The sequence below is a fragment of the Tyto alba genome, unplaced genomic scaffold (assembly GCF_018691265.1).
Source record: "Tyto alba isolate M040663 unplaced genomic scaffold, T.alba_DEE_v4.0 Super-Scaffold_40, whole genome shotgun sequence".
Classification (NCBI taxonomy): domain Eukaryota; kingdom Metazoa; phylum Chordata; class Aves; order Strigiformes; family Tytonidae; genus Tyto; species Tyto alba.
In genome coordinates, this window is record NW_024881316.1 from 34,855,292 (window position 1) to 34,879,121 (window position 23,830).

The window sequence follows — 23,830 nt, forward strand, 5'->3', positions numbered from 1 at the left end:
CGCACCGAGCATGTCCGCGCCCGCCCCGCCGGGAGCCACCGCGGGGTTGACAGCAGCGGGGCAGCGGGCAGGGCGTGAGGGGCAGCTCCCGCAGGTGAGGGCGGCGGGCAGGGCGTGAGGGGAGCGGGCAGGACGCTGAGGGACAAGCGGGCAGGGCGTGAGGGGAGCGGGCAGGACGCTGAGGGGAGCGGGCAGGGCGTGAGGGGAGCGGGCAGGGCGTGAGGGGAGCGGGCAGGACGCTGAGGGACAAGCGGGCAGGGCGTGAGGGGAGCGGGCAGGACGCTGAGGGGAGCGGGCAGGGCGTGAGGGGAGCGGGCAGGGCGTGAGGGGAGCGGGCAGGGCGCTGAGGGGAGCGGGCAGGGCGTGAGGGGAGCGGGCAGGACGCTGAGGGACAAGCGGGCAGGGCGTGAGGGGAGCGGGCAGGGCGCTGAGGGGAGCGGGCAGGGCGCTGAGGGACAAGCGGGCAGGGCGTGAGGGGAGCGGGCAGGGCGTGAGGGGAGCGGGCAGGGCGCCGAGGGGAGCGGGCAGGGCGCCGAGGGGAGCGGGCAGGGCGCCGAGGGGAGCGGGCAGGGCGTGAGGGGCGAGCGGGCAGGGCGCTGAGGGGAGCGGGCAGGGCGCTGAGGGACAAGCGGTCAGGGCGTGAGGGGAGCGGGCAGGGCGTGAGGGGAGCGGGCAGGACGCTGAGGGACAAGCGGTCAGGGCGTGAGGGGAGCGGGCAGGGCGTGAGGGGAGCGGGCAGGGCGCTGAGGGACAAGCGGGCAGGGCGTGAGGGGAGCGGGCAGGGCGTGAGGGGAGCGGGCAGGGCGTGAGGGGAGCGGGCAGGGCGTGAGGGGAGCGGGCAGGGCGCTGAGGGACAAGCGGGCAGGGCGTGAGGGGAGCGGGCAGGGCGTGAGGGGAGCGGGCAGGACGCTGAGGGACAAGCGGTCAGGGCGTGAGGGGAGCGGGCAGGGCGCTGAGGGGAGCGGGCAGGGCGCTGAGGGGAGCGGGCAGGACGCTGAGGGGAGCGGGCAGGGCGTGAGGGGAGCGGGCAGGGCGTGAGGGGAGCGGGCAGGGCGTGAGGGGAGCGGGCAGGGCGCTGAGGGACAAGCGGGCAGGGCGTGAGGGGAGCGGGCAGGGCGCTGAGGGACAAGCGGGCAGGACGTGAGGGGAGCGGGCAGGGCGCTGAGGGCGGCGGCGGCGGCAGCAGCAGCAGCATCTGCGGGGCGTGTGAAGGGGCGAGTGTCGCGTCTTCCCCGTCCCACGCACCTGAGAGCGAAGGTGTGCCGGCTCGGGGCAGCCTTCGGAGAGGAAGGGGAGAGTTCTGGGTGGGTGCTGCTTCCCGATGTCCTGCCCGGAGCTGTGCGGGTAACACCAGGGTAGTTGTTCCCCGTGGATTCTCGCGGCTGTTGTATCGATGTTGTTCTGCTGACACCATCTCTCTACACTGTGACTTGCCTTCCTCTGGCTCCCTGCTATCCAACCTGGGAAGAAAAACTCTGGGGAAAGCAAGATTTCATCTTACCAATGGCATCTTTTGCAGCCTACGTGTTCAGCAGAGGTCTTTTTACTTTTGCCTACAAGTGTCCAAAAATTGAAGACACAATATTCAACAAGCAGAAATCCTTAATTACATTTGGAAGGTTTAGTGAAGTCCCTGTACTCTGCAGTCGGGATTGGGCATACAGTGCAAAGTGAATGGGACAGGCTGGGAGGGAAAAGGGGAGGGGAGGAAACTCCATTTCTTCATTCAGAAACTGGATGGAACAACCCTGAGGAAGGAGGAACAGCCGTACTCTTCCCGTGACTTTCAGGAGAAGGTCACATTTCGTTTCAGCCTGAAACACAGGACTGACTCACTCTCATGGTGTTTCTGAACAACAACAACAAAATCAGTGATCCATTCTAACGCTTTCTGTTCTTAGGGAAGAGCACAATTTGTGTGGTGATCTTTCAGCCACTTACCTGCTTTGTGTTTCTACAGTGACCAGGAGTGAAGGGAAAATATTAGATCATGTCGGAGTTCTGGCTGATTTCCGCCCCGGGAGATAAAACAAATCTGCAGGCATGGGAGAGAATGAACACAGTGACTTGTAAATCCAACCTGTCCAGCAACAGCAAATTCCATATTCCAGACTTAAAGGTAAATGAGGAAGGGGTTTGTGTATGGGTGATACAGCAGCTTTAGCGAGGGCTAAAGAGTTTTGGGATAAATGTGGGATTTATCTTTAGGGATAATAAGCAGAAAATAGAAGAAGATTGCAGTTGGGGGATGAGTTGTGTTCAGCGAACTGAAAATTGATCAGAAAGAAAAGAAGTCATTGTGCTTGAAGTTGACCTTCACGTTGGAAGGATGTATGTAGAAAGAGTGAAGATGAGTGAGATGAGTTAAATATCTAATCTACTGCTCTCGATGTACCATTTGCTCCCAGTCGTGAAAGTCATACAGCGCTGTACACCTTGGACCGCTAATGCGAAGGGAATAGCTGTGTATTTAGAACCATGCCAGTAAGACTGCTGACAGAGAAGGTGCTATAGTGCATGTTACTCCCTGGGAAATGGATGTGTGTGTATATTCAGCCACATTACCCAGCTTCATATCATCATATAAATAGGAAGAGTATTAATCCAATATTTTTAAAGATATCTTTGCATTATTTAATCCTTATTTTATGTGATCTGAACCTTATTTTTATTTCATTTGTGTCTATGAAAAATCCAAATATGCTTCATTAAAGTCAATGGAGCTACCACAGATGTGGAACTGGGTTCCTTGGGGAGTTGCCATCACCCATCACTTAATGAAGCTACACTGAGTGCATCCAGGATCTGGCTTTAATCCAAAAAGATTGTTAATGGTTATAACTTGAGCTATTATCATTACATAAGGATGCAAGTAAAAGGCAAGTGTGGCCTGTTCTTGAGTATATAACCTACTGAATAACCTACTCGAGAATAACCTACTGAATTGTCACATGAATGTTTCAGGCTGGGAATGTTGCTTTTTGCATGTGCGCCTGAGATTAGTATGATTTTTACCATCTATGGGCCTTACCCAGCCAATGTTGGTGTGAGTCTGCTAATGTTAAAGGAAATAAAGCATTTGCAGTATGTGAAGGTGCAACCAGTCCATTAATACTCTGCTAATTGTTCTATGTAAAATTTAATTCCTCTCCTTCAGCTTGACCCTTCATAAAGCTGAGTTGGCAGACTTACAAGAAAAGGTTCAACAATATATTGCAATACCATAAACACATAAACATGAGGTTATGACTGTGACTGACAGTCATACAAAAAGCAAATGTTGATCTTGGAGGAAATGGCTTTGTGAGAGGCTTAGTCTTTAGTAATAGCAAAGAACGCAGGCAGAGACCCCCTTTTGAATAAGTGCTACTTCCCACAGTTAATCTGTTTTGTCTGTATGTATACAGTGTGCATATCTAGTTACTAATTTGTCAGGTTAAAGACTAGTCTATGAAACTTGATGATACAGAAATTAAAGCAGGAAGGGAGATGCTGATGTGTAATCATCTCGAGACTACACATATGTTTTTCCTTTATCGGAAAAGGCTTTTTATGCCCTAGGTCTCGGGTAAAAGAATCGCTACTATTTTCCACCAAGTAAATAAAACTCTGCCAAACTGTTGAATTCACAAGTGCTAAACATGAGTTGATGTCCCTGAGACTCTGCCAACAGAAGCCTGAGACAGACTTGTGCATCTTTCACCTACTTCTCATCTTTTGCACAGGTGGGGACACTGGATGCTCTTGTTGGTCTGTCAGATGAGTTGGGAAAACTTGATAGCTTTGCTGAAAGGTAAAATAGATCTTATTTACTACCTACGAATGAGAAACAGACATTGTTTTTATGAGATGCTATGTCCTTGTGTTCACCTCGGTCTGACTCAGTTCAGCCCGGACTACAACTGGACTGAAGTGGATAGGCTTTGTTTAACCCTTGTGTTGATTGGCATTGGGTCATCACGAAGAAAGATCATTCCTTAAAATTGAGTCTATGGTAGTTTGGTCTGTAGAGCAATTCACCTGAGTGGCAGTGCTAGGGAAGCTTTTTCTCAAAAGTAAACTTCTTAAAAAGGTTCATGGTTTTTTTTTGTGTTTTGTTTTGTTTTGTTTTTTTAAAAATAACATCTTCCCACGCCATTCAGAAACTTATATTAATAAAACAGCAGTTAGTGACTATGAAGCTTCCCTGATCATATTTTCCTAGAATATTTCTATTGAGCCTTCTGCCCCTTTTCAACCAGATACAGGAATTCTAAGGAGTAAGTCCCTCTGAATGAAATCCAGAGCTCTCCCTCTCAGGCTTTTAAACTCCTTGAAAACCACAATATCAACTCACATTGTATCAAACCTACTTATGCAAAGACTCCCATGATCTCCTTGCTGATCATTGCCTAGTTTGTCTTTTCTGCCAAACTGACCTGGTTGTACAAAGAATAATAGAGTACAGCAAGCTGAGAAAATGCCAGATTGTAAGATACTTCATGGAAGAAAGCAGACTTTGTTGTCAAGGCAATGAAAGTACAAGCTTCTGGGGCTTTGGGGGGTTTTCTTTTTTGCTTTGAAAGCATGCCTCACATAGAGTTGGTGTCTTAGTGACAGAGGCATTTTCTAGCTCTGGGGCTTCTTGCCTTTTTTCCCCAGACATGACTGATAAGGATTTGCTTGTTTAAATATGCTTGATACTTCCATAGATTCTGTCCGGCTGTTGCAAACACGTATAGAAACACTGATATAAACTGTTTACACCTATGCTAGGCAGTTGGGGTAGAAGTAAGTCTGCTAGAATACCTTTCTCCATAGGAATTTTTTTTTTTTAACTGTTGCTACAGCAGCACTGTATTAGGGTGATTACATTTGATCACTCTGGGTCGCACACAACGTTGATCTTCTTAGAATCATAGAATATCTCGAGTTGGAAGGGACCCACAAGAATCACCTAGTTCAACTCCCTGCTCCTCATTGGACTACCTAAAATTAAACCATATAACTTTTTTTCAGAAGTTTTAGCAGAACAGAGCTTAATACATCAAGAAAACCTTTTCCATTGTGACCCTGCCAAAAAAACTGCCCCAAGTTCTTTGTAAACATGTTCAGGCCGCTGGTTCCTACTGCAGAGATTGTTCATGAAGTGAGAATGGGGGCAAGTTTGGAGAGAGATAGTGCCAATACCTGCTATCTGTTCTACTTCAAAGGTGTCTCTAATTAGGGCTGCAGATGGGCAAGCAGCTGTGTCATCTGGGTTTGAGGACTGCCAAATATCATGCAGAACTGATTTTTCAGAAGGGCTTAACTAATTCCCAGGTTTGTAAAGAATTAGGACTTCTGGAAAGCTGACTGTAGGATCCATGTAGGATGACAGAGGGTAGTTTTAAGTGAAATGTCAGTATGAGCTCCCTAGCCTCACTAGCTCCTCCTTTTACCTTTGTCTTGACAACATGGTACAGGTTGTTCTGGCTGAATGCCACTTCACGCCACTAATTGTCCCTTTAATGCCAGTTATGACTTACGGTATGACATGCTATAGGTACTGAGCAAAGTGGGTCGGTGAGGCCTTTCCACTGTAACCTGCTGAGGTAGGGACTCTTCCTATTTGTCTCATTTGCCTGTCGAGCTAGGTAACCAAGAAGGATCAACAAAATTTAAAAATAAACATGTTGAAAAATAAGTTCATCATAGTAGAGTAATAACAGATAATAATAAACACAAATGTATTAGCAGATCTAGTCCCACAAGGACATACAACAACATTTTATAAATAAATTTAAGTGGATTTTGAGTCTAAATTGTGATTCAAGCGTTAAAATGCCAAGCACTCGCAGTTCATTGACTTAAATGGCATCCAAAGGGTTACAAGGCTGTTCAACCAACCTCAAACTAAGAGCATCTATGTTACTGCTCTTCTGAAACAGCTACCTGCTGTGCTGTTGGTAGATAAACACAACTGCCAGTAGAGCCAGGCAGTGCAAACCTGTCAGCACTGCCTCCTGCCAGGACAGCAGAGAATGGGCAAGAGTTTGCAGGATCTATTGTTTCCACATACTTTTATTATTTATTTACACAGGGAGGCAGAGTGTTTTTCCATGTCACTGTGGGGTAGTGTGGAGCTCCCTCAAGCTGACAATCCCTTGGTCACTCTTGCCCAGGGGTTCTCCCGGGTCCTTGGCCTCAGATTGCAGGGCTTCCGCTCCCCTCCGTATTTTGGAGGCCTAGCTGGTATCACCCTTTAATACACAGTATCTTTTAAAAAGTGTTAGACTGTTTTTTACTTTTTTTTTTTTTTTTTTTTTAAATAATGACACTGCAGCTATTTCAGAAGCAAAATGTAAGAGTCTTTCAGTCCATAATAATACACTAAATGGAGTCATTATCTTTACAGGTTTTTATTATTACTTCTTGAGGAGGTTTAGCTGAAACCCTCTCCTTTTATAATGCATCATTTGAGCATGCTATTTGCTCAAGGTGGGATTCATCTCATCTAAAAGCAGAGGTTTAAGGATTGCATGTGAAAGCTGCTTGCTGTTGGATGTCACTATAGTTGATGGGGCTCCCCCAGGGCTCTCATTCCTTTTGCGTGCCTCAGACAGCGGTGGTGTGCAAGGTGTGTGTTCTGTCTTTGCATGCGGAATGTATTGGATGAGTGAATCCCACTTGCATTTCACAGGGTCAAGGCAAGGCACAGAAACTAAGCCAGAACTGGAGAATGTTTCTCTGGCCCAGTATATGCATACATTCTGTCTGTGTCCTGCTGCAGGGTCCTTGGGGTGTGTGGGCTGGGAGGGAGCCAACCCTCACCTGGTCAGCTAGGACTGTTGGGTGCATGAAAGCACATACCTGTCCCACTGTCTGTACCTACAGAAAGAGACCAGAGCTCAATGTCTCCCAGCTGTCACATTAGCTGTCAGCTGCACTCAACAATAACGAAAGCAGCTCAGGCCCCTTGGAAAAGCTACTGGTTTATACACTTCCCTGTTGAATGCTTTCTCCGTAATGTCTTTAGCCTCCTGCTATACTGTTCATACCAACTGAACTGGAGTCCTGTCATGTTCAGAGTTCCTTTGGGCTCCCTGAGCACCATGAAGGAGCCAAAAACCAGCTGCATCCACAAGCCAAAAATTGCAGAAATGCTTGGCGAGGTCACAGCTGATGGGGAACTGCTGTGTGGATCCCTGCACCCTCCCTGCAGCACGAGTGTGGGCAACACGCGCTGTCCTGCAACGCTCAGCTGTCACTGGGTCCCTAAGTGGCTGCAGCCAGATGGTGACAAACTGCAGCAGCCTTGGGAGAGGGATGTGAACTAGGGCACAATGGTGTAGATTCCTCCTACAGGCACTCTGAACTGCACCTGTCCAGGGCCAGAGAAGAATGGTTTGGGTTGGAAAGGACCTTTAGAGATCACCTGGCCCAACCCCCCTGCTGTGGGCAGGGACACCTTCCACCAGACCAGGTTGCTCACAGCCCCGTCCAACCTGGCCTTGAACCCTTCCAGGAAGGGGGCAGCCACAGCTTCTCTGGGCACCCTGGGCCAGTGCCTCACCACCCTCACAGTAAAGAATTTCTTTATGTCCAATCTAAATCTACCCTCTTTCAGTTTAAAGCTGTTGCTTCTTGTCCTGTCACTACAGGCCCTAGTAAAAAGTCTCTCTCCGTATTTCTTATAAGCCCCCTTTATATAGTGAAAAGCCACAATAAAGTCTTCTCTTCTCCAGGCTGAATGACCCCTAACAGCAGGAATTCTGACTACTGCATTCTTGGCAGCATCAGCAATCTCAGATTTTTTTCCTCCCTATCACAAGACTGGAAAACCTTCCCTAAGACTGTAAGTTTCTTCACAGGGATGGAGGTAGAGGGAATCTTCACCTTTATGAATTCCTGCTTTTAAATGGCCCATATAACTGCTTTGCAGCACATCAAAGAAAATCCTTTCATGGTGGCTGTACCTGGCCTGAAGTCCCTTTCTTGAGCTCTTGAAAGCCACAGGATGTCACAAGACTCATTGTCCAAACACTGTAGGTGCCCTTTCAGTCTCCAGCTCATCTGCAGCTGTAGTAGTCTCCCCTCTGTAAGGAAAGAAAGGGAAAAGCCTGCCATTATGCTCCACTCCCTGTCACTACACCAAGGATTGTCCAATTCGTGTCCCTGCCAATTCCATGACCACCAGGCAGTTACTTTTTAGCTGTTGATTTTTTTTTTCTTTTTTTTTTTTTGTTTTTCCTAATGAGGTGCAGTCAACCTGGAACGGTTAGGGAACTGAAGGCCAAATTCTGTGAATATTTTTGAGTACAGAAGCATACTAGAACAACCAGAAAGGCACTTGGCATGTATGAGATAGATACTTTGAGCCAGGGGGCTCTACTGCTGGAGGGACTTTATAAATCCATTTTTTAAAAATAAGAAAAGAGTAAGTAACTGTTTGGAGACAATGTTCTCCAGGAGGGGCTCTGTTCAAATTACTGCTCTGAATTGGTCAGGAGGATTTGAATCTAGTTCTCCCACACCTTACAGGAGTGTCTTGTCCACCATGCTAAAGAGAAGAGAGAAAGAATCCCCTAAAGAAGAGGAACAAGAAGGAAATTGTCCCTGTCAAACAAGAGAACATTGTCATTTTCCCCCAAGTACTTTGTAAGAACCTTATCTCAGCAAGCCCTAAGGGCTTATTTAGCATCCCGTGGAACAGATTTTCAGCCAATGTTGTCTGTATGTAGCCTCCTAGTTCCTCCATCACCTTTGGAGTTTTAAATGTGGGTTTCTTGCCTTCTGGTTTCTGCTATGAGTGTCATGAGTATATAGAAGACTGAATCTTGATCTTCTGAAAGCCTAGAGCACTGGGGAGATGATATTACCTATGTGTTTGAGGAGATCGGTGTATTCAGAAATAAGGTATTATCATGGAGATGATTGTTTATCATCATTTGAATTGAAAATTAATCTGCTGTGGTTCCGAAATGTTTTGTTTGGGCATTTCCATGTTTATCAGATCATTGTGGCAACTGTTTTATACTAATTTTGTTTCTTCACTAACAAAGACTCTCTTCTTACACCTAAGCGTAATAAAGAAAATAGCCCAGTACATAGGAGAAGTTATGGAGGACTCAAAAGATAAAGTCCAGGAAAATCTTCTGGCCAATGGAGGTAGGTGCTGTGATTGTGATTTTTTTAATGCATTGATGCTGCCTTTGTTTGCTTCAGAATATGAACATGTGGAGTTGAAACAGTCACACATTAGAAAGGACAACCATCAGCAACGTTTTTTAAGAACACATCTGGCCTGCTCCCATTTTTGTCAAAATTAGCAGAAGCTTTATCCAGTGCCAACTTTGCTTCCAGAGCAGTGTTCAGCACCTAGTACTGAACTAGTTTCTAACACCAAAGCTGAGGAGTGAAGAGGAAATCAGGAGACATCCTTCTTCAGTCCTAAAATGACCTAGCGCCTTTCTGTGCCCTGTATAGGCTTGATCTCTTGCAGGCAGCTGAACCTCATTCAGTATGGCTGCATGACATCTGTCAGTGATCTGTTAATGATTTGCCTTCCCTCCTACCATACTGGGATAGATCATGTTGTTAACTGTGGATTTCTGACATCACGGATGGATGTGTGAGCCAACAGCTCCAAAACATGGAGCTGGGGCTGCCCTCACAAGGGGGTGCCAGGGGCTGGCACGATGTGCACGTGCTACTCCTGCTGGGAGGAAATGTCCTCCAGTGGGGTCCTGCCCTGGCTGGCAGCAGTGGTGTGGCAGAAAAGAAGAATGGGCAGTGACAGCAGAGGCACTTCTGACACGTCAAAGGGCTGTGGGAGTCCACTACCTCATTGTATGCTCCCCCGCATCATCTCTGAGTAGTCAATGAGGTGTTTTTATAAACTCCATGAACTGATTTTCCCCCCTTATTATCTAGTACGGTACTCAAGGCCCTAAAGGGAGCCTGTGTCAAGGTCAAAATTAACGTTTAGAAACTGATGGCTTGTAGATCTCCACATGTTTCATTAGATGCTGAGCGTGTTTCAAAGCAAATTCCTCCTTAGCTGTCCTGGAAAAGTACAACAAAATTGGATGTGCTACATGTGCTAATTGCAGGCTTGTAGAATGATGCTTTTAAATAAACTAAGAGTGTGCACTCCATCACCCTTTGACTGTCTGCAGTGTTGTCCTTCAGATCTGTATGAGAAAAGTATGGGGAGGAAATTCTTTTAGAAATGCCCCCTTTGCATGACATAAGACTGACATTTGATGAGTGCAACTGTTTGACAAGTACATTAATCCCACTTAATGTGTTTCAGGGCTAAAGGATAAAATGAAGTGTCTCAAAAGTATGTTGAGGATTGATGATTGCAGTGTTGTTACAAGCATGCATTTGTGTGTATTAGTGATAGAGACAAGTCTTGGTCTGGTTGTAGAGATACAGTGATCAGGTTGCGATGGATTTCTCAAGTAACAACCTCGTAGCTTGATCACGATATCCCTATGACTTGAGAAACAACAGGTTTCACTTATTTCCTTCATTTCCTCTCTTCACACCATTTTCCTTTCCTATCAGCTCTGCCTGTGTGGTAATAGAAGGATGTGGAAATTACTTGTATGTGTTACTAATTTCTGTCTTCTGTCTGAATTTGGTCATCCAAACAAATCATATTAAACAAAGACATTAACCTTTCCAAGATTATTGACTGCATCTTAAAAACTTGAGTCAACTTTAATATATGAGGATTCCCCTAATATAGTCCAGTGCCATTTTTCATGAGCAGCAGCAACTTTGCTGTATGAATTCTTCTTCCTTCCCTTCCTGGTTAGCAAAAGGACCCTAAAGTTGCAGAGTTCCTTGAGGTTGTGAAATCAGAAACAAAATTATAAGACATGACATTTTGGTCCCATTTCAGACTATTAGACCATCCTAACTCAAATTTTGGTTTAAGTTACACTATACAAGTTTTCTGATTTTAGCTCAGTTGTACATAATCCTGACAACAGTTCAGTCTACAAACTGATGAAGGTGGTGGCTCTGTGTCGAACAATTTTTTGGTTAGATTTGAGTGAAGAAAAATGTGAAGTACTAGAAAATACAGCACTTCTAGTGATGTGAACAGACACGCTGCTTTCCAGTGGGCAGCAGTCAGAAGCAGGCACTTGGAGAGAAATGTGTGCTTGTGTAATAAAGGGAATTTTAGTATATCACAACAGCAGCTAATGCTTTCTTGCTTATGACAGAATTAGAAGTGTAAAATGTGAGTAAAGCTTTTCTTCAAAGATTTAGACCAAATTCTCTTCCATTTATAGTGATGTTAAACCCAAATGAATTTTAAAATTTGTTAAGTGGTGGAATAACTGCATTCTTTATAATGAGCTCAAAACAAAACAAAATGGGAAGCATAACAGTTTTGAAGAATTAAGTGTTTTGAAGGGAAAGTACTTAACATTGCCTCTTAGAGCTGGATGAATAAATCAGAGTTATGAGAAATTCAGTCTGTGGGGTTCCTGGGCAGCTGTGAGCATGTTGGGGTAGGTAGGAAGCATCTCTCCTGGCTAGGCAGCTATGTGAGGTCTTTCAGAAGTGACTTGACAGGGTTGCGTAAATGAGGGATGTCATTCCAGGAGCATCAGGTTGCTTGGACTGCTTGGCATTTTAAGCTCAATTCTGCTAGTGTGTTCACTGTAGTTTGTGCCATCCCCAAGATCAGGATGCTTAACTAAACTGCACCAGTGCCAGAGCACTGCTCAGGAGTCAACTTGTAAAACAGGCTGAGAACTTATGCTGTGCTTAACTACTTAACATTTGAATTCTACTGAGGTTCAAGGCATACGAGGATAGAAAGGGCATGTGTAGGTCTTCAGGGAACTTTCATATCTCCTCAGCTATAAATCGATCAGTGTCTGTCTTCAAAGAACCTGTGAATACACTGTTCCTCCATGCAGCCCAGTAATATCATGCTATTTGCAGGTTTCATTTACGTTGGATTCAGCAAAGCCTAAACAAGAAAGCTTGCAAGAGAGACAGCAGGATAAAATCCCTGTGTTGCATACCCTGTGCTGAAAATTCTCTGTCAACTTTGTTGCTCAAGTATTTTTGACCTCCCTGCCTTCCCCCCAGAGGCCATGAGCAAGCACTGCCAGAGAACTGTGCATGCCGGAGCTGTGTGTTAGCTCTCCCTGCCATCTGCAGTTTTGCCCCCTTTCCACAGCCTCCCTGTTCGGGAGAATTTGTTGATTCGCAGTGAGAGCTTAGCAGAAAAGTTTGGATCTTTGCCTCATGACTCCTGTCCATTGGATGCGGGGGAGATTTACACAGCTGTGGTTTATAAGAGGGGGAGAACACTGTCATGCCAGTGCTCGCTGCCTCCCAGGCAGTTTATCCCTTGCCTGTTTCCTCCTAACATAAGACTTTCCATGCTTTGGAAATCTAATAGGGTAAACTGACTCTGTTGTGGGGTGAGAGAAGCCCATGGAAAGGATAGTGCTCTCCTGCCAAGGGTATTCAGTATCACACGAGACAGGGTAGTACCCTCAGCCTGGTAGTATGGCAATTACACAACTTTTCACATTCCTTCTTATGCATCTTGGTTCAGAAAGTTTTCCCCACACCCTGGAAGTCCAGCCCACAAGAGATTGTGCTCAAACCTCGCTGTGGGACTGAATTAATTCTTTGGACAAGGCAGCAAAGAGCACTGAATGACTGCAGCACGGCCCTCCTTTTACTTGTCACCTTGAGCTTGTTTTGCTCCCCATCTTCCCAGAGCAACTTCCCGGGTATTCTCCATGATTGCCCTCCTGGTCTGGAAGTCCACCCTGCAGGTGACAGTGCCTCTGGCCTCTTTGTCTAGACATTAAGACCCTGCTGGCTGCCTTCCTCTAGTGTCCCTAACTGCAGGGGACAGTCCCAACCCTTCTGCTTGTTGTGGCAGGACGTGTGACTATCCTATCCCATAAAGTTGCCTGAGAACACTATGTAGGGGTGTGTTTTGCATCCTAAGGGCTCTTGGGAGTCAGGCAAAGAGCTGTCTGATTTCATAAGCCCCTAGAGAATTCCTTATTTGGTACCATTATGCACTAAACCTTAGTGTTTTCTAATGTTAAGGAGCCTTAGCCTTCAGAGTGAAACAGCATGATCCTGTTCTAGGAGCTGGGTGTCATATGTGTCTTCTCCCCTCAATTCTGGGAAGAAGCCATGGCTCTCCATGGTCCGAGGGTGCCTTGTTTTGGGGGGGCTGCATGCACAGGGCCTTGCTGTGAATTTCTATTTGTGGATGCTGTGAGTGGATCTAATCCATTTAGAGAAATACTGTATAGCTTTTTGTGAGATGGAGAGCTCTGTGTGCAGAGTCAATGAGGAATTCCTCATCGCACCTGAATTTGTTTGATTTCCAGTGAGCGCTTGACTGAATCACGGAGAAGTGACATCAGCTACACTCTTAATACCTTTGATCAAGCTCCCAACAACCCTGAATAGTACTGCTGGTCCTGGGCACAAAGTATTTTTCTGATAGATCTTGCTGAGATTAAATTCAGGCATATTTCTAATCAAGATTGAGGTTACATGAAGCTGTTTCTACTGTGAAGAAGAATGGCTGCACATTGCGGTGTCCTGCTGATACAGCTAATTTTACAGTAATGGATGTTCTATACTGTTAAGTGTAATGCAGAAAAGCTTTCTGGTTCAACATCTAACTTTGGGGATGTTTAGAAAGATGACTAGATTGGGCGTGTGATCTGCGTGGATTTGATCTAGATCAAATTTCTATGGGGATTCAGAGGTGGGCTTCGGGTTCACGCCTGTGTCTAATGTTAGTCAAAGTTATGCCTAAACTATAGCTTGGGACTACGACCCAAACTGACCTGCCATCTGGTAAACTATCTTCTTTCATGCATCTGTTTGCATTTTCAGTTGACCTAATTAGCTACCTGACACGGTTTGAGTGGGACATGGCCAAATATCCCATAAAGCAGCCGCTGAAGAATATATCAGAAGCCTTAGCAAAGGTAAATTGTACTCCAAATTTTAAGATGTCGGCATGGGGAAGCATGTCTTTTGTCAGTTTTTGGTCCCTCCTCTCATCATATCAGTGAGAGCTTTGCCTTTCCTTTGGGCAGGAGTGGACTCAGCACACACTTCGTACTAAAGCAGTTGATATTTCAATTTCTATTATATTAATGTTGCCTGTATTTAAACCTATCTAGTCTGTAAGTATAGCATTTTATCAGATTTACTAGAGCACATTGACATGCTTTCTGCACTTTAATCCCCTCATTTTAATATCTTATTTTTTTTATATACTGCCATATTATTCTCCATTTTGGAGTTCTTTTGTGAAATTGTTGGCCTGACATTAAATCAAACGTATTGCAGGCTGGATGAATTATTTACACTGTCAGTCCATTCAGAAAGGCGTGATGTGTTGTTCAATACAGCTAACAAATGAAACTGTGAACTTGCTCCTTGGGTACAGCTGTAACACATACAGCAGCAGCCAACTGTATCCTACTTTCTGCGGAGGCCTTTGCCACAGGGGAGCTCTGGCAGCAGCTCCTTCTCGGCCGCAATCAGCGGGTTTTATGAGGGGCTGACAGCTGTGTCCTTGTGTTAGGGTGCAGAGGTAGCAGAAGGGGTGTGATGACAAGGTCTCAAGCACTGAACTGACTTACTCTTTTCTACTTTGTTTTAGCAAGTGACTCAAATAGAAACAGACCTAAAGACCCGATCAGCCGCATACAACAACATTAAAGGAAATTTGCAAAACCTGGAGAAAAAAACCGTGTAAGTATAGCACATGCCTGGTTTTGTCTGTAACGCTGCATGGCTGAACTGAGGACAGTGCATGTGCGGTGCAGTGGAGCATGTGTGTTCTGATGGGAACAAATTTTTTTGGCTTTGGGTCATGCTGAGCATCTGCAGACCCAGCAAAAGCTGGGGAGGAAGCTGGTGTGATCAGCATGTCTCAAAATCATGTCGGGGACACCGCAGTTCCTAACAGGATTTTATTGCAGTGTGAGCAGGCAGTCTTGGAAAGAGTCAAAATAAAATGCACTGTATTGTTCTGATGAGATTTCAGAGAGTTGGAAATTAGATGATCTGGGTCAGCTGGTGGATTCCTTTGCCGTACAGAGATGTTTCCTATGTTCTGAAGAGCATTTGCAGAGCTCCCGTAGGAAACAGCTCTGTCTTGCTTGTTCCTACACCTCAGCAGCATCCCACTTACATTTTTCCTTTCTTTGTTTCATTCTGTTGGTCCAGATAATTCCCTGTCAGGGCTTCCCAAATGTTCTCTCTCCTGTCTTCAGCTGCTTATGGTCTTTACCTATGTCAGTGCTGACACATGGATTTTTTTCCAGGGTATCACTGGGGAGAATAATAAGTTCCAGTATGTAGCGTATTTAAAGCAACTCAGATGATGCTGTGCAAGCCCTTGCCCAACACATGCTCATCTGTGCCACTCTGTCCTACTCACAGCCCCTTGCTCTGGGCACAGGACGCGGGTCCTCACTTCCCTGGCACTGCAGCCAGCCAGGCTGGCAGCCCGCCTAGAAACCAGCCTTTACCCAAGGAAGATACTCACAGGGGCTCAAACCAAACTCCACAGTTGTTGGAATTTTGTTCTGAATGTGGAGCTAAAATTAGTATACCTGGCACCAACTCCACTGAACCCAGCAAGAAACCACAGAAATAATACTTCCAGGTGGTGGTTCAGCACAAGTTTGTCAAGAAAACGCTCTCCCTTATGGAGACCCATTCAACACGGGGACTGCAGTGCCCACGAGGGTCAGCAGCAGAGCTGTATCACAGTTACATCTCCCCCTCTCTCTGCTGAGTTCCTGTGTCCCTGCCTCACCACTGGCCTGTGCTTCTCGCTTGGTATAGACAGTGTTAGACACATTTGTCTCAGGCTGCATGCATGTGGATAATCATGGGCGAGAGGGATTAGGGGATATTAGCTCCCGTTTCCCTTTTCTTGGCACCGTTCATATTCCCAGCCTACTCCTGCAGCATCTCTCCGGCTTCCATGTCAGTTTTAAGCACCCGGAGAGAGGCAGAGCTCTGTGTGGAGAATATGAGCAATGCCAGGCCTCCAGCAGGGAGAAGAATGGAGACCTCGTGGTCCAGGCCTATCTTTCTCCCACCATCCTGTCCACCTTTAAATGATGGCATCTCTGGTGTTTACCAGTACCAGCTAGCTTGGGTTGAACAAGCATCTAATAAGATGTTACTGGCCAGTTAATTAATGTTTAGACTTACTCTTCCCGAAGAACGGTCACACAGGCAGCTCAGCAGGCAGCTTCAGAAAGCAGGTGGCTCCTGAAAGATGCAGCAATGATGGGAGCAGGGTGGTAATTTCAGCTGTGCACTTCCCCTGCACCTCCATCCTTACTGTAGAAACAATAGCTGCAGAATAGTGTAATTTAACATAAAGGACATAAACTAACCTAGTGCTAGTCACCAGTATTCTGCCATTAGTACTGTTGCTTTTTTGTTCTTTTTAGTTGTAGTAAAAATAACTAAATGGACGTTTTAGAAGTATAGATGGGTCCTTTAGCCACCTCCCTCCTGGCCGCCTTCTACCCCAGTATACAGTGTTAGCAACTATACCCACAGCACAATACCTCCAGTGTGCTGCTGCTGGGTTCCTGCTAATGTTATTTTTCCTTTGTCTTCTTCACCACAGGGGAAATCTGCTGACTCGGACCCTAGCAGACATCGTGCATAAAGAAGACTTTGTTCTGAATTCTGAGTATCTCATCACGCTGCTTGTCGTGGTGCCAAAGTAAGGCAATAGTGTGTGCACACCGCTCAATGTGGCATTGAGTTTCAGGCCTCAGCACCGGCTCCAGGCGATCCTGGGTCAGGTTGGGGCAGCTCATCAGCCTGTGGCTGGGGCATGGGTGGAGCTGTTAGCAAAGAGCAGCCTCTGCTAAGGGTGGTGCTGCCACAAGAGAAATACACAGAGACGGCTCCAAACTTGGAGCAGGACAGAATTGGGATGTAGGTTTTTTAATGGTTCTGGAGTGGGTTCTCAAACAGCCTCCTGGTGTGGAACAGTACAAGTTAAAAAAGAGAAAAACAGATTCTTACTGGAGTGTAGCCAGTTTATAAAAGAATTAGAGCTGTCAAACTCACAAGGCCTCTGTTGGCCATGCGTTGATAAGTCCCTGTACATAGGATGACAGCCATCACCATCAGTTGTGAAGTTATACGATGCCCTTCTCAGAAGCCTACACAAGACTTTTCCTCTCCGTATAGCCCGGTCCCAACACACACATACAGTACTGCCACTCTTCTGTCTGTGAAATACATGTTACAAAAAGCTATCTGAGATATGTTTGTTGAGTTCCTTATTTGCACTTTTTTTCAGATTCCCCCCTATAAACACTTCTTGTTTTGCAAACTCCTACCATCCCCTCCGCCCCTTTCTCCCAGTGCTGGCACTTGCCATATTTGCAGCATAGCGCCAGATCAACTCTGGGATTGCCTGTAGCAGATGTACCACACCTACCCATGGATCAGGGGCAGCTTGTGCAGGGATCCTGGAGCATGGGGCGCTGCATGCCAGCTGGGAAGTATGTGCCAAAAGCCACGTTCTTCCCACCATCAGCTTCCTGCTCTTCCTCATGCCAGGACCCAAAGTGAGGATTGAGGGTGCAGCATTGAGGGAAACATCTCCCTAGCTGGTGACTAGGAGAGGCTTAATGTATCTTAATCCCATAACTCGGCACAAAGAGCTCCAACCCTTCCACCCTAAGCCATTAGTTTAATTAACTATATTTATCAACACATTTTCTGTTTAGTATATAGTATTTATTTATTGTGCTTTCTTTTGTGTTGCTCAAAGGTCAAGCTATGTACAGTGGCAGAAGACCTATGAATCCCTCTCCGATATGGTAGTGCCTCGCTCCACCAAGTGAGTGAAATTCCAAATTAAGGTCCTGGTTTGTTTCAGAGATCCCTGTCATAGTTTAGCCCCTCAAATTGCTGGATCCTGAAAGTAATCACTTGTCTAATGCATGGACTCCATGTTCACATATAGATTTGCCCAATCTCATTCTCAATTGAAATCAGAAATTACTCTGTTGAAGGAAAGCACAGATGAAAGAAAATCACTTTTTTTTTTTTTTATAATTAGCTTGTTGTTCCCCTTTCCAGTAATCTAGTTCTTTCTACTTTCAACCAGGGCCTTTGCTTTTTGTATAAAACAGATAAACAATTTGTTACAGTAATCCAGGCAGAATTCAGACATGTGCAATCACATATAACTTTAAGGAAATTACTTTTTACAAAGATCAAACGCTATCTTTGCATCTTTAATTAATTGCTTCCTTCTGTAGAATAGGATAATTCAACGTATTGTCATTTGCATTAGCAAGTGCCATATTAACTTATCCTTTCACCTGGAGTAAAAAATCCTTCCTAGGAATTAAATATTCACACATGAGGTCCAATCCAGGGCACAAGAGGTGACAGTGCTATCTGAAATGGAAGAAGTAGAAAGCACAGAGAAAGGAGAAAGCTGTTTGCTACTGCCTATCTCAAAAAAACAAGTGCATGGGAAGTGGGGGAACGTTACCAGGAAACAGAAGAATCAGGCAGGCAGAATGTGTGTGTAGTGCGATGGGTTCAGGAACTTAACTCATGGGAGTTCTACACTGGAGATAGTGTGGCCAGTGCTAGTAAAGCCTTTGTTCCCTATTGCAGTCACATCAGTTCTTGAAAAGCAGGGTGTTGTTCTGTACCATAAATTAAAAAAGAACTGTAAAAGAGGGAGGTGGAGAAGGCATGAGGGATTTGCCATGTCAAATCATAGCAGTGAATTTCCCTCCCACAGAATGATTGCTGAGGATGCAGAGGGAGGACTCTTCACCGTGACCCTATTTAGAAAAGTGATGGATGACTTCAAGGCTAAAGCCAGGGAGAACAGGTAAGAAGCACTCACTGATGGCTACGCAGGGCAGGCTAGCAAGCAGATAATGAGGATAAGGTGAGGCTTGTTCTGTGTACGGTACAGATGAATCCACCACTGGTTTTCAGGACTTCTTTACTGTCTGGGCTGCTGCTGGCCCTAAAGCCTCTGGGATGACAGTGTGGGAAGGAGCTGTAGCAGCAGATACAGTGATCCTGTTCTTCAAGCACCAAACTATAGATCCTCAAATTGTCCTTCCTGCTCTCATGAGAGCAGGCAGCTTGCTTTCTGGGGGTGACTTCAACCCTCACCCTCTACATACTTTAACTAGTTAAATGGTTAGCAACTTGGAAATAGCCTGCACCTGCTTCTGCAGAGGCAAAAGAAATGAGCATGCATATTGCTTGGACTATGGCTTGTGAGAGCAAATGTCATTCAATTGTAGGTTCATGGTTCGAGAATTTTATTTTGATGAGAAGGAACTGAAATGTGAAAAGGAAGAGCTGATGAAATTAGCTTCTGATAAGAAACAACAATATGTAAGTAGCACATCATGTTGATGGCCCACATGACAGCCTTTGCTTCGGGCATGCCTATGCACCTCTCGCTCAGAAATGGCTTTATGGTTCCAGCAGAATCCTGTGAGGTCCATTTAGCCCAGAAAATTGAGGCACAGGGTAGATAACACAATTTGCCCAAGGTCATTTGTGTTTCTGGTAAACTGGGAGCCACTAACAGGCTGCCTGAGAATTATCTCAGCAGCGCCCCCAGCTTCGGTGGCGTTAGCTCTGGAGCTGCTTCACACGGCAAGGGGGATCACAGCGCTGCTGTGTCTGTTCTCACAGGGCCCGTTGCTGCGCTGGCTGAAAGTGAACTTCAGTGAAGCATTTGTGGCTTGGATTCATGTGAAAGCCTTGAGAGTTTTTGTTGAATCTGTCCTGAGGTAAGTGAGTAACCACGCAGTGCCGGCAGAGATTCCTGTAGAAATCAAACTGTACAGGGCTCTTCCTGGGGCAGTTCCTTTGTGGGAGGGAACATCCCTTACACACCTCGCTCCAGGAGCTGACAATACAGATGACCACAAAAAAGGTGACATACATAGAAGGGTTGATAAAAAACAGTTCTCTGGGGGCACTTACAGGGACGTGGAAAACAGAAAGGTGCTGTTTAGTTGACTGTCGGCTTCAAAAAGAAAATGCTTTTAGATAAGGAGGCAGCACCCCCGCCCTGAGATGTGTTCTGCAGCGCACCACCAGGTAGGGTGGCCAGAGCCTGAAGTGGGAGAGGGGCAGGAACAGCAAGGCGTGCCCCCTCCCAGCAGGTGACCGGGTGTGTTGATGTGTTTCAAGGTACGGCCTCCCAGTGAATTTCCAAGCAATGCTGCTGCAGCCAAATAGGAAGTCTGTGAAACGCCTCAGAGATGTCCTGAACGTGGTCTTCAAACACCTGGATGAAGTTGCAGCAGCAAGTATAATGGATGTAAGTATTTGGACTGCAAGTGCACATGCTGGAGCTTTTTTCGGCTTAGCCAAATGAACGCTGTCACTGTCCAGGGGCCAGAGCACACATCTCCTCCCGTTTTGCCATGCTGGGAACCCTGGATGCAGCTCTAATGCCTGGTGGTTGCATATTTGATTAATGTAACAGGAGGCTCAGATTATGATGGATGGAGATAGATTGCTTACGTTTTCTGTTGAAGCATCAGATGTTTACAACTAGCGGCCTAAAACAGTTCCTGTAGGTTAAAAGCTTCAAGTTTTCTATAGACATTCTGATCAACACAGCAAGAAAAATGAACTCGGAACTAAATGCTAGGACTGTGCCACCTCTGTTCCCTGTGAAAGCAAGCACCAGTACTTGCTTTCTCCCTCCTCTATCTTGAGTGCACAAACAATTTAGGATAAACTGAATAAGGTAAACCAGTAGGCGTTAAAACAGCCTAAAACCATCAAGGATAAGACTTCCAGTGCATGAAGGGAGGAAAAAGAAATGAGTTGCTCTAGAGCTGAAGCACACAAAAATATGACAGTACATGTTCATACAGTTGCAACCAAGCACAAATTCTCAGTGGTGACTGCATCAGGCAGCCTGAAAACACTAAGCAAACACCAGTGGTGAATTCCCCACCTTAAGCACCGCAAATACAAAACTTTATTCCACCTGTGGAAGAGGAACACGAAAGCAATCCGCTGTAGTGTGGAACTGTGCAAGTCTGTTCACTGGTACTAAAATCATATTGTTTCCTTTTGCAGCCTGGCATGGACATCCCTGGTTTACAACTGAGTAATCAAGAATACTATCCTTATGTCTATTTCAAGATTGACCTCAGTCTTCTTGACTGCAGTTAAAGAAAAACTGCTCCAGCTTCATCTGTAAATGTTACAGTAAAACAATCTTTAGCTACTGAAAGTCAAATTAAAACAGATGCTGTAGCAGGATAATTGCTAAAGAACTTCCTACCACTTCCAGTAATTTTTACAGCGATTTCAATATAAATATCTCTTGTTCATAGTTTTACAAAAACATATTTCAGAGTCAGGAGGTACTATGGTAGTATTTATTTTTTTTTTTGTTAAGTTACAAAGGTGGAATATCTATTGGACTTGAAATAAACCAATTTGAAGTGTGGTGGCTAATGGATCTACTAGGTGTATACAGTCCTGTTTTTCTAACAAAGCAAACTTAAACTGCAGAAAAAGTAGAAATCAGACCAAAACTCAAAGTTTTTTTAAATTAAAAAAAAAAAAAAAAAGTTTAAAAAAGATCCGCAAAATCCGCTGTGGAACATAGCATAGTACAACTTACAGTCCCAAGTATTTGTAAGTTTAGTTTTTGCCAAGACATTTCAGTTAGAAGAGTTCTATTCAATCTCATATACTGGGATGACTTAAAACTGCACCAAATCAGCAGTCAAGTTACTGTTGGCTACCAGCAGCTCTTACGCCACCTTTCACAGGGATCAACTATGGGCCTCTTACAGACCCTAGCTGACTAACACCCCTATTAAGTTATTTCCTTGAAAGGAAGGGAAACTTTCAGCTCATTCCTGCCTTGTGAACAGGCTGGTCCCATGAGGGTCACTGCACTAGACACCAATATATAAGGCATGGAGAACAACAAAATATAATAGTATTTTTATTTAAAAAGCAGCAGTAACCATCCCCATTCCTAATTCCCCTTCCAAGGAAATAGCAGTTTCAGATCAAAGCAATGCCAGATGGGAAGTGAAGCAATTTTACCCAATTTGCTGGAGCCAGCACCATGGTGTTTTTCTGTTAGCACCTGGAAATCCTCATGCCCTAAAACAGGGATTAGCTTCACCGCTAATCCAGGGGAAAAGACCAACAGCTCCTGGTGTCTCGCATTGCGGCAGTGACCTCACTTCCACTCTATTAATAATCTTAAAGTCTGGCACAAATAAAGAGAAAGCCCCTGAGAAGGAATAGGAAAAGGAAGACTAAAGAGCATCTAAACTAAGATTGTCAATGTAATCTGGCTTTAGGCCAAATTGTCAAAATTGTTCACAGCAAGGGGGTTGTTTAGGACTCCCCTCTGCACCAGCCTCTCTCTCTCCTACAGTTCAGTTTTCAAGAGTCATCCAAAAATGGGATAGCTTAGCACATGCACCTTTGTTACTCTATACAAGACTAACACCATGTGTCAAAAATATTTTATTTTTTAATTGAAACAGAAGCTGACCGGGCTCCACTTCCATGAAAAAAATATCACATTTAAAATTGGTTACACTAATAGCCTCCAGTAACATTCAAAACAGCACACTATCAACAAAATAAAACCCAAGATGTTCCAGAGAAATATCCATGTTGTCCTCAAAATATTTGTTACACAGAATACAATCAAGTTTACTGGTTATGACAATTCATAGAATTTCTGCATTGTTTTCTTGAGATGTGTACAGTTCACTGCTGCAGTGCATCAAACAGCACAGTGTGTCACGTGCTATTTCTCCATGAAAAGGCCACTGGAATATCCATCTGAATGTGAACCAGGTTGCAAACTGCTGCACAAACTCTCCCAAGAAAAGAAGTTTCCTGAAGATCTCACAGCTCATCTTTATCCCAGTCGTCCAGATCCACATCACTGAGATCAATATCATCTTCAACTGGAAGCTGTGAAAAAGGGAAGGTTTTGCGCACACCTTTAGAAGCTCTGAACACCAGGACATCACTGACTCTGCTGCATCCTGAGAGTAACACTCCCTCCTGTCATCTCTCTCATTCATAAAAATTCAGTGTATTAAGCACAGGACAAGGTATCAGAGTTTATACTAGAAGGTTGTTTTCTACTAAAAAAAATACTTCAGATAAAGGCAAATACAGGTGAACTGTAACAAAACCATTATCATATTCCATATTTTAATTCCATCTGAAGTAGGTCAAAGGATTGCACTAACTTTTTTTACAGCAACATTGAACCTTAAGAACATATTTAATCACTGTGTTATTTATTACACAGGCTTTACCTTACAAGCTTTCTGACATTAAGATTTTGATGGTAAGGTCAGCATATGTCAGAACCAAAGTCTCCACAACATTTGGATCTTGAACGCATATACCACCACCTCCCCTAGGTAATAACACTTTTCAGTCTCAAATGATTACAGATTACATCCTAGCAGCTAGGCAGGAGCATCTGTCCACAATGTCAGGCAATGACTCTGGTGTTTGGTCTGGTGGCAGGGTTTAGATTGTGGGAAACCATCAACACAACTTGCCACAACCTTTGAAGAACAAGAAATTCCACACTGCCAGTTCTTAATTACTCTATCCAGTCACTTCTGAACCTAGCAAATCATCAGCACTTTTAGAGATGGAGCACCTCTTACCTCACCATCTTTGCCATCCCAAGGTTCAACTGAATGAATTTTAGGGAAAGTTCCACCACCCACTGGTGCTGTAGAGCCACGACCAACAGATAGTTCCCTGAGAACAAACA

The 23,830-nt window shown here is 45.1% G+C and overlaps 2 protein-coding genes across 2 annotated transcripts in view; one reads left to right on the plus strand and one right to left on the minus strand.

Annotated features, from left to right (window-relative positions):
• On the plus strand, positions 1-21,602 carry ATP6V1C2 (ATPase H+ transporting V1 subunit C2). Its single transcript, XM_042803143.1, has 13 exons — positions 1-94; positions 1,961-2,119; positions 3,726-3,793; positions 9,044-9,129; positions 13,873-13,967; positions 14,651-14,742; positions 16,646-16,744; positions 17,810-17,878; positions 18,800-18,892; positions 19,320-19,413; positions 19,720-19,817; positions 20,224-20,353; positions 21,127-21,602. The coding sequence occupies exons 2-13, from the start codon at positions 1,991-1,993 to the stop codon at positions 21,220-21,222; spliced, it is 1,149 nt and encodes a 382-aa protein (XP_042659077.1). The 5' UTR covers positions 1-94; positions 1,961-1,990; the 3' UTR covers positions 21,223-21,602.
• Positions 21,418-23,830, minus strand: part of PDIA6 (protein disulfide isomerase family A member 6) — a 15,201-nt gene continuing 12,788 nt past the window's right edge. The window contains exons 12-13 of the mRNA XM_042803142.1: positions 23,721-23,817; positions 21,418-23,004 (exon numbers count right to left, since the gene is read on the minus strand). Coding sequence (XP_042659076.1) covers positions 22,936-23,004; positions 23,721-23,817 — 166 coding nt within the window. The 3' untranslated portion in view covers positions 21,418-22,935. The remainder of the gene's footprint in view (positions 23,005-23,720; positions 23,818-23,830) is intronic.